Source organism: Salarias fasciatus, chromosome 15 (genome assembly GCF_902148845.1).
Source record: "Salarias fasciatus chromosome 15, fSalaFa1.1, whole genome shotgun sequence".
NCBI classification, from domain to species: Eukaryota; Metazoa; Chordata; class Actinopteri; order Blenniiformes; family Blenniidae; genus Salarias; species Salarias fasciatus.
In genome coordinates, this window is record NC_043759.1 from 8,493,838 (window position 1) to 8,504,373 (window position 10,536).

Below are 10,536 nucleotides of genomic sequence, written 5' to 3' on the forward strand. Positions count from 1 at the left end.
TTATTAATTTCAATTTTTTTTTAAATAAAGACCTTGTGTGCAATTAAAAACTTCAGTCTCAATAAATTGAGTGGAAATTATTTGATTTTTCTGACTTTACTAAGTAAGGGCTCATTTTCCTTTCTTTTTTTGGAAGGGGGGTCATCTAAGAAACAAAGAAAGACTAAAGGTTGTGTAAAAGTCATAAATCTCCTCCTGACCTTATATTTGTAGCCTACACTTTCATGATCTCTGATACAAAACAAATAACGTGCACGTGAGTGTGGGTGATGATATGTGGACAAAATGATTTATCATAAATAAATGTTTCAGTTAACTACCTCGTATAACCCATAAAGTCCTGTTTCATAAACTCACAATCAAATTACAGTGGCGTTCTGGCTGGAAGGAGGAAATCCATTAAGGTTTAAGATGCTCTATTCATTCAGAGGCTGACAGTAAACTCTGGAGAAATCAGTACCACGGAGAGCACCCATTATACTTACAGTAAATTACCTTTTGTGTAATGTTGAACATTTTGTATTGTGGTGAATATTACAGATATTTCTGTAGCCAGCGAAATTCCATTACCTGAGAATCCTAAATAAAAATGAAAAAGATCAGTGAACTCATGCTCTTCCACTCGGTCAGCTGCTTGATAAAATCAACACATTGTTGCCTTGTTTCAAACACAATACAGATTGTTGGTGTTTTACATTTTGGTGCACACAAAGCACAAAGTGCTTCATTGACCTCAAACCGACCATAACCCCACTACTTATAAAGCTACAGCTTCGGGCAAATACAACTCCTTTTATTTTTTTATAAAGGAGGTTACGGTTTTAGAACTCAAATCCATTTAAGATTTACAGCATCAAATGATTCTATTCTTTGTTTAACAAGGTGAAAAGCCCATTGAGATATAAATGCTCTCTTCCAAGAGGGACATGGCATGGCAGCAGCAGGCAGTTACAATGATGAAAATCAATACTGTATATTCATACATCGATACTTTCGAAAAGTCAAATGGTTCTGGACACAACGGCTTAAAATAAAAGTGAGGCTGCAAAAGAGTTAAAGCAAAAGGAAAATATCTGGCAAAAAATGTGTGATTAAGACATTTCTTTCACCTTAGTGTTGAGACTCAGTGTTTGACAAAGATAAAAGTACAATATATAGTGAGACTTACAAAACCTTTTGCAAATCTGAGGTGCAATAAAGATAGAGAAAAAATACAATGCTGCACACATAGGGATAAAAGTGGGAAATACACAGACAGAGAGCAAAATTATGAGACATCAACTCTATGAGAAAGGTTCAAAGAAACAGAGAGCGCTCCGCAGCTTCCAGGTGAAGCTAAATGTTGTGGTTCTGGTCTTGGTCTTGATTCAATATCGGATTAGGTGGTCTTGACAACAACAGTAATTTAAATATCTTCTCAATCCCCTTATGAATGAAGACAGGTTTGTCAGAACATGAAGTGTGTTTGGAGGTGGACACTGAGCGGGGCTGTACTGTAAGCCTTCCCTCTCTCCACCAGGGGGCGCTGTTTACCCTTGTCCGCACTGAATCGCGCCGCAGAAGAAGACGGAGCGAAGCGGCGGCGTAAACATGGCCGACAGTGGAGTGACAGGTGAGTTTCAGACTCTGCTACAACTGTGTTTCATATCCTTTCACCTCTTTATCTCTTCATTCTGCTGTGTGGGCATCTTAAAGACACAATAGTGTCCATATAGCCCGTGTTATGTGGGTTTTTAGTTTCCGGTTCGTGTTGAAGCAACTGTCTAAAACGCTAAAGGTGCTAACGTTAGCCTTACTAGCGTCTCCGTCGTGCACGATATTGCATCAGCTTTTATAATAACTTTCTAAAATAATGTAGTGGCTAAATATATGTGTTACTTAGCGTCACTGCTACTAGAAATTATTTGAGGAGTTAAGTTTCGTGTTTGGTGTCAGTAGCCTTCAACACATTGTGCCACGTCCAGCTAACAGCTTCTGTAAACTCGTGGCTGCTTTTGTATCTATTTTTTCACATACGCGTGCTTTATGCTATTAAACAATACAGCCGTTTTCTTACAGATGGAACCGACAAAAAAGAGGATATTGAACGTGCAAAGGTAGGAAAGTTCTCTTACATGATTGCTGTTTGTATGCCTGTGTGTGTCTTTGACTCTTTGTTATTGCCCCTGAACAGACTGAAGGCAAAGAGCTGACCAAAGAAGAGAAGCAACGGCTGAGGAAAGAGAAGAAACAGCAGAAGAAAAACAAGGAGAAGAAAGAGGACAAAGCTCCAAAGGATGGAGAGAAGGAAAAGAAGCCGGTCTGTTCAGCTGCTCCAGCATCTCAGCTTTCAACACAGCCTGCAACACAGAAAGGTGCGGCTCATCCAGAGAGGACTGAGGTTTGTTTGTTGTGGACAAGATTATATGTTCAACTTAAAATGTCATCTCTTATTCAGCTCCTCCAGCAGTGCCTGCTCCTGCACCAGTTTCCGTGCCTGCCCCTGAGGCTGCAGCAGCCCCTGCTGACAAGCCTGCAAAGAGTAAAGCAGAGCTTAAAGCCGAGAGGAGAGCCCGACAAGAGGCCGACAGGGCTACGAAGCAGGGCAAGAAGGGCGACGCGGGACAGCAAGCTCCCACAAGCAAACCTAAAGCGCCGCCCAGTGAACTGCAGCCAGGTATAGTACACTCAGGAAGGTTCAGCCCCAGTTTTTTTGTGTGCAGTTTACATGTATGAAATATGCAAACTGAGCTTTTCCCCGACTATCTGCCAAGCTCATAGCTGGTTTTGACAGAACAGCCACACTCATCCATTGCCTGCCGCATTAAGCCTAAAAAAGCATACAAACACATGTGCCACACCTGTTATTTATTCGTATTGGCTAACTTTTGTTTATCGGACAGATTGGAAAAAAAAAAAAGACTTAGATTGCGGGATTCCATTATGATGGCCGATATATTGAGTATCCCTTGTGATATCTGCCATCGGAAATAACATCAAACATAAATGAACACAAAGCATAATAAGCTCCTTGTGAAATGTCTTGTATTCTTGGTTCTTGTCGTTGGCTCTGTTCACTGCAGGCAAATGCAACTCAAGTCTTTTTTTTTTATCACAAGTGACCCATATCTGATCTGTTTTGTGTCCGTGTGAACGTTGCAATTCTTACTTGTTCACATCAGACCCAGGCCTCGTTCGTATGTGGTACCAAGTCAGATACCCATCTGATATTTTTCAAGGCGACTGCAGTCTGAATGCTCAAGTCGCATGTATGCGACGTCCATGTCATTGACGTGGGATCTGTTCCCGAGGAAACTGTGCTTGCTTTTTACTCGGTCTCCTTTTTCTGTCCCTCATGATTTCTCAAAATTCTCAAAATTATGACAGCTCTTATTGCACAACCACTTGAAAATTGATATTCATGCACTGACCTGTGCGGCATGTATTTTTACTCCTGTGACCAACAATAGAGCAGATAAACAGCCGAAACGTCACCCCGAGGAGGTGGGACTTAGTAGCAATTCCATCAATCAGTGATTAACAATATGAATGAATGACATGATATCAAACCACCCAGCCCCGTTGGATGGCTGCAGCTTTCAGTGAAATTGAAGAATCATGAAGTGGCCCTCCTTAGAAATTTACCACCAGAGAAACTCAGGCTTTTTTCTGCGCATGTGTTCACTGTCTGGTCGCATCACGTTCACACTGCACTCTGATAGAGGTCACATTTAAAACGTGGGAATGATCATGCAAAAAAGTCAGCAGATGGCTCATCGATGTAATGTGGAGAAAGTAATGTGCTTTTTATATTTTAAGTGGTGAAGAGGCTCCCAGAGCACGTTCAAGTGGACAACCCAGATGTTTTGAAGAAATTGGCCAAGAAATTGGAAAGACAACAGGTGAGTTATGCTTTTTGGTCTCAGAGAAAAAAACGACACTTTTAGGATTCTTTCAAGACAGACTTTGCATTATTTGTAGCATTATTACTCTTGTACCTAACTCGAAAGTTAGTTGATCTAATTTGGTACATTTGAAATTAACTTTTAGGAGAATATTTGCATGATGTATCTTTATTCAATGAATGGACCTAACAGCCAGATTCCATTTTTGTCTCCCTCTGCTTGTTTGAATGTCGTTTGCTCGACTTACATTTTGTAAATGGTTACAAACAGACAGTGAGACCTCTGTTACACCAGATGTTTCATGCGGTAACATCAAGTGTTCGTGCATGGGATTGAACTTAACATTTCTTTCAGACACCAGTGCACCCCACTTTTCAAAAGGTATAAGTAATTCAGGTCAGGCTTTATGTTGAGTGTGTTACGGTCACTTTTTCCAACTAACATGTTTGCAATCCAAAATCATCACACTTGGTCAGAGTCAATGGGGAGTGGAAAATTCCTTCTCCTGAAGACAGAGCTCCTGTTCATGTGACCGTATTGCTGTGTTTTTCCACCTACATCGATGAGTTGTTTGTTTGCCAGTGTGCTGTGCTTGAAGTTAGTTTGGAGAAGAAACAGAAACACAAGTTTGTGAATTGTTTCTTTATTCTCTGAGTGTGATTCTTGTATGAGAATATCCTTTTCTTGATATAGAAATTTGGTTAATTTAGACTGTTTGCTTCTTCTGCTCTTTACCCATTGTACTTTTTTTTTTTTTAATTGATTTTATTTATGTTTTTAGTATCACTTAGCCCAGCTTTAATCTTCCTGCTGTTGGACGTTCTGTGTTTCAGATCCCGCTCCGCTCAGACTATGGCTACAAAGTCAGCCTGTTTTCTCACCTCCACCAGTATAGTCGCAAAGCTCCTCTAACTCAGCAACTCAGGTACGCTGGTTACAAACTGAAGCGGTGTGAATGTGCATTTCTTTAATTTCATTATTTAATTTGTTCATGTTTTTGTCGTTTGCAGCATTCCTTCTACGGTGATTCATCCTGCTATCGTTCGACTGGGTCTCCAGTATTCGCAGGGCATTGTAGCGGGTTCCAATGCTCGCTCTGTAGCCTTGCTGCATGCCTTCAAACAGGTACTACGACACAGAGCTTTGACCATGTGTTCTTTGGTATCTCTGCTGCGTTTCCTCTGCTGTGATCAGACGGATAGAACAAAAACGTTCTGCTCATTTCACTATCGCTCTGTGATCAGTTTCAGACTGTCAGCAGCCCTCATAGACAAGATTAATGCTGTAATCTCACTTTCATCAGTCTTTTCACATGAGCTTCAGATAAGAATGGGTTGAAAGATAGATGTTGTTGATGTGGACAAATATAGGTGGAAAAAAATAAAATGGTTTTCTTTAATTTCAGGTAATAAGGGACTACACTACACCTCCAAATGAAGAGCTATCGAGAGACTTGGTCAACAAGTTGAAACCTTATATCAGGTAAAGAGCACTGGCCGTGCATCTTCACTGTATATGTCACCCTGGCTACATCTTAACTACTTCCGGTTACTTTTCAAGCTATTTTCCTAATTCAAACAATGATAAATGAAACAGTAAAGCCCTTGTTTGAAGTGTACACTTTATGCTTTGTTCTTTCAGTTTTTTAAATCAATGTCGCCCTCTGTCAGCGAGCATGGGTAATGCAATCAAGTACATCAAGAAGGAAATCTCCAATATTCCAAGTCAGTGCAAAGAAGAAGAGGTCGGTGTCTCATTCAGAAACAAATATGAAATCAGACACATTCACATTGTGGCAGATTTCTGACAGCGAACTGGAAACATTCTGGCAAAGTTATTCATTTTAAAGTTTCCACGACTGAAGAGCTCTTCATCCCTGACTCTGTTTAGGCAAAGAGCAAGCTGCTGAAGTGTATCGAGTGCTACATTGATGAGAAAATCATTCTCGCCGCTAAAGCTATTGCCAAGTCCTCCATAGAGAAGATCAGCGATGGAGACGTCATTCTAGTTTACGGATGGTAAGGCACTGAAAGCCGACCTGCCGATGAAGATCTTTATTTTCTGTGCTTAGTCTCAGTTCTAAAAGCAGCGGTTCCTTGTTGCTGAGCGTTTTAAACAAATATTTCCAGACATGTTCTGTCTCAATACTTTCACTTCCTGGTTTTTTTTTTTTGTCTGTCCCTTCTCAACCATCTCCTCCCTCACACACCGTTTTCCCAGATGTTACCCCATCTAATTTTCATTTCTCCTTCCATCCTCTATCAGCTCGTCGTTGGTCAACCACATTCTGTGCGAGGCCTTTGAAAAAAGCAGGAAGTTCCGTGTGATCGTGGTGGACAGCAGACCTCGGCTGGAGGGCAGAGAGGCCCTGAGGCGTCTGGTCCAGAGAGGCATCAGCTGCACTTACGTTCTCATCTCAGCTGTCTCTTACGTCCTTCCAGAGGTATTAATGACGTGACTTGACAGTAGACAGAGCACAGTGATTGCCATAGATTGAGGTTTGATCACATTGTGGCTTTGTGTTTAAGGTTTCAAAGGTGTTCCTCGGTGCTCATGCCCTGCTGGCCAATGGCTACGTCATGTCTCGAGTGGGCACTTCGCAGATCGCTCTGGTGGCTAAAGCCTTTAACGTGCCTGTACTGGTGTGTTGCGAGACCTACAAGTTCTGCGATCGGGTGCAAACGGATTCCTTCGTCTCCAATGAACTTGGTACGAGAAAAGCAGCCCCTTTCCACTCGCGACACTGTGAGAACACGTGGGTTATTTTCATTTCTTCATCCCCAGATGACCCCGACGACCTTATCGTGACCCGTAAAGGGAAGACGCAGCTGGAGGACTGGCAGCAAGTGCCGTCTCTGGGCCTGCTCAACCTGGTGTACGACGTGACGCCGCCCGACTTCGTGGACCTAGTCATCACAGACCTGGGCATGATCCCGTGCACGTCGGTTCCCGTGGTGCTGCGAGTCAAAAACGTGGACCAGTAAAATGACCTCGACCCGTGTCAACAGGCTGCTTCTCTCTTCGTGCGCATGAACACTTTGCACACGACAAAAAATATCGTGCTTTTAGCATGCAATAAATATATATCCAAAATGACGTACGCTTTCTAAATGGCTTCCATGTGTTGTTTTTAATGGTGGAACTGAGTAATTACATTCATTTCCCAGTCTGATGTGAGGAGAAGGGTAGTTTTAAACTTTTTATTAATGGTAAAAGGCAAGATGTAAGGGGTTAGACATTAATATACGTGCCTTTTCCGAACATTTAACTGCCGGTAGTAAAAGAAAAGCAAACCCCCTGCGCCAGTCGTCAGCCTCAGCATGTAGTTTTAAACCATCCAGAAAGCAGCTGAAGAGCAGTAGAGGAATTTTGTGGCGATCATAAAGACTCAAGACACGTTTATAATCAAGTTGAACACAAAGCGAAACTTGGAGTCAAATTTGAAAAGATTCTTTTTTTATGCTTGCTGTTTAACACTACAATATACATTAAGTTATTACTGTGATACTGTCAAACTTGTATCTGGCACCATATTTACCATGCAGTTACTGAGAAATGCTTTACATAAATTCAGACTTTTGAACATTTTGCATGAGATGCTGCACTTTATACTGATGTGAAGTAATACAGTACATAGTGTTTTCAAATCTTTATTAGAAGCTATAAAGTCATGAAAATTCAACATAAAAACAAGCTGACCGATAACAGCAATATTTTTAGCACTTGTGACCAACAAACAAGAGAAACGACACAAAATTGTGATTTTCTAAATGTTGGGATGGAGCTGTACAGCATCACACGTTTCGTCTTCAACAAAATCCAGGTGAAATATCAGAACAACTGTGAAAATGGAACTCAAAGGCATGCTTTCATTAACGTGTCCCTGATCATCTATCTGAAAAATGGGGGGGGGGGGGGGGGGTAAAGTAGTTATTGCCACCATAAAAAACAAACCCTGCAGTCATGTTATTAAAATTACAATGCAGTACAGACACCAAAGCTCAGTGCAGCATGAGATAATGGCTTCGGTATGAAAAGTGACTTGACCATTGCAGTCTGTGCAGCATATTTTCAACGTGCAATAAACTGCTTTTCAACTGTGCCTCAGGACGTCAAACGACTAATCACGTAAACTTGTACACATTCGATGCGTTTGGCCGCAAAGGCCCCAGCAAGGCTAAAATATTCCCTTCATCCAGTGTTTTAAATTCGTTTTGTCAGCTTTGCTTCAAAATGCAGTCAGTGATCATTTCTAATAAAAAAAAAAAAAAAATTGGATCAAATCTCTCTAAAATTGCATCAATACTGTTGAATAAATTCAGTTTAAAAAAAGCATACTCCCTTAAACCGCAGCTGCCCCATGAAAAGGTGTGCAATCTTTTAAATACTGGGGGAGAAGCCCGGAGTGCTGTGGACTCCACATTTTCACATTCAGAAGAGTCTCTTTCGTCGAGTGTCCAGCTCGGCCTCAGAGCGGCTTGGCTTTCCGTCTTTGGGTGACCCACAGAAACGCTGCGAGGACGACGGTGACAACCGCCAGACGCCAAAACACCTGCACAGCCGGGAACTCTCCCTGCTCCACAAAGAAGATTCAAGGTTAACCGTGAAGGAGAACGACAGGCGCAGACGGAACAACCTGCTGATCCAACCTCTCGAAGACACTTGTATCCGTAGTAGTTTCCGGCACAGCGGCACTGGAAGAAGCCGGGACCGTAGGGGGAACAGAGGGAGTTCTCCGGGCAGAGCATGGCTGTGGATTCACAGTCAACAGTATGAATAGACGCCACATATTGTGAGACAACTAGAAAATCACCGAAGGAGAACTTACACAGCTGGCCGGTCTGGTCGCACATAGTTTTTTGACCTTCACAAAAACGGTTTCCCTTATTGACCCCAACACTTTCCCAAGATGCGTTGCCACCAGGACAATCAAGGTCTGGTGGCAGAATCCTAAAGATAAACAAAAAAAAAAAAAAATCTAAATGAAGGAATAAACACCAGGGCACTAAAGGGTTGATTTTCATAGTCAACCACTTACATGTAATTGAGCTCAGTGTATCCTTGAAATGCTGTGTCGCTCATGTTGACAATGTGATTGAGTGAAAGGTCTCTGTCACAGAAACGTGCACAGTTAACAGAAATACTTCTAACTATAGACAGTATCACACACCAGGAACTCGAACATTATTTCTGCCTCTCAGGAGAAAGTAAAGACTTCAAGTTGTGTTCTGTTTGGAAGATGAAAGTGCTTTTTCAGTTCAACAGTTAAAAAAAAAAAACGTCCTTATCTTGTTGCCAAAAATGCTCTTATCAACATGAGGATCAGTCTGAGGAGTCACCCGCATGTGTGTTGTACATTTTTCTAAGTGCAGCTGGAACAGAGCCCACAATGTTTACTCTACTAAAGTAAATGCATGGACTGGAGTCTCTTATCCAGATGTGTCAAACATAAGGCCTGTGGGCCAAAACTGGCCTGCAAGACGGTGAAATCCCTTTCTGCTGTAGACAGTCTGATCGAAATAGATATGAGAGATGTAACAACAGTACTTACATTATTATGGCAGTTGATGCTTCTTTGAGATCATCCACAAAAGTTAGGGCACAATTGGAAAGATCTAATCTGCAAAAACACATTAAACACAAATTAGTATTAAATAATGGACAGGTGATTTCTCCTAAATAGTACATGAGATTTTTTTCTTTTAATCTTCAAACAAAGTGCATATAAACCAACCTTTATGCATATTCATGGTCACGTAATTTTGAGAGGAGATTGAATGCAATAGACAAATCTACACTGAAGTCACTAACGATTACGACAGGCCCTGAACGCCGCGCCATGTGTATTTACCCGATGATGCGTTCACGATCACTTGTGTTGTTCTTTCTCCAGCAGCAACGTCCGTCAATGTGTCCAGCGGACAGCAAGCAAAAATGACCCACCTCGGAGCTGTTTAGCATCGTCCCACCACACAATGTGCATACCTGTAATGAGACAAATAAACAACAACAACAACAACAAATGTGTTGACACATCCAGCGGCCAAAACATGTTTTTAATCCGGTCAATAACATTCAGCGCGACGTGTTTCTATTCACGACTGCAGCTATTACCAAATCGCCAACCTACCTGCGGCTCGCTCAATTCATAACTCGAGTTACAACATATATTTATGGTTGAAATGAGCATAGCAAGTTTCCACGAGCCATAAACAGCTTTCATTTTCAATGTCCGGAGTCATGTGATCGTCCTGTAGCTTCACGTGACATGCAGCAGCAGGGGCTTTGCGCTGAAATTACGCAGGAAATCTGAATTTAACTCAACACTATCTGAATGGTGTAATAAATTATTATTTCAAGTTTTTTATGCATAAAAAACGTTAGTTTATTCCAATATTTCATTTTCAAATGCAATTCACTATCACATCAAACGTTTAATGATGTGAATATCTACCAAAAAAACTCAACAGTCAAACAGCCATTTCAATTGATGTGTTTATTCAATTTCAGTTTTCATCGAAATTATAAAAAGTGGATATTTTTAATGTAATGAAAAATTGACTGCGCGTTCTCTGTTACTTTGGTCTACACCAAAAGTAACAGAACTTCTAGGGGGATACATTTTAGAGATTCAATAAAATAGTGAAACTGT

General features: G+C 41.3%; 2 protein-coding genes across 2 annotated transcripts; one reads left to right on the forward strand and one right to left on the reverse strand.

The window, feature by feature from the left end:
- The first annotated feature begins 1,557 nt into the window (after positions 1 to 1,557).
- eif2b4 (eukaryotic translation initiation factor 2B, subunit 4 delta) lies at positions 1,558 to 6,981 on the forward strand. Its single transcript, XM_030110699.1, has 13 exons — positions 1,558 to 1,612; positions 2,059 to 2,096; positions 2,174 to 2,354; positions 2,438 to 2,656; positions 3,799 to 3,881; positions 4,718 to 4,809; positions 4,895 to 5,009; positions 5,290 to 5,366; positions 5,526 to 5,628; positions 5,775 to 5,902; positions 6,150 to 6,327; positions 6,413 to 6,593; positions 6,669 to 6,981. The coding sequence occupies exons 1-13, from the start codon at positions 1,591 to 1,593 to the stop codon at positions 6,866 to 6,868; spliced, it is 1,617 nt and encodes a 538-aa protein (XP_029966559.1). The 5' UTR covers positions 1,558 to 1,590; the 3' UTR covers positions 6,869 to 6,981.
- A 787-nt stretch (positions 6,982 to 7,768) lies between these two features.
- Positions 7,769 to 10,121, reverse strand: atraid (all-trans retinoic acid-induced differentiation factor). The gene is made up of 7 exons (XM_030110723.1): positions 10,015 to 10,121; positions 9,736 to 9,869; positions 9,436 to 9,504; positions 8,923 to 8,994; positions 8,713 to 8,834; positions 8,534 to 8,634; positions 7,769 to 8,457 (listed from the first exon to the last, which is right to left on the reverse strand). Exons 1-7 carry the CDS (start codon positions 10,105 to 10,107, stop codon positions 8,353 to 8,355), a joined length of 696 nt encoding a protein of 231 aa, XP_029966583.1. The 5' UTR covers positions 10,108 to 10,121; the 3' UTR covers positions 7,769 to 8,352.
- Between the last annotated feature and the right edge of the window lie 415 nt (positions 10,122 to 10,536).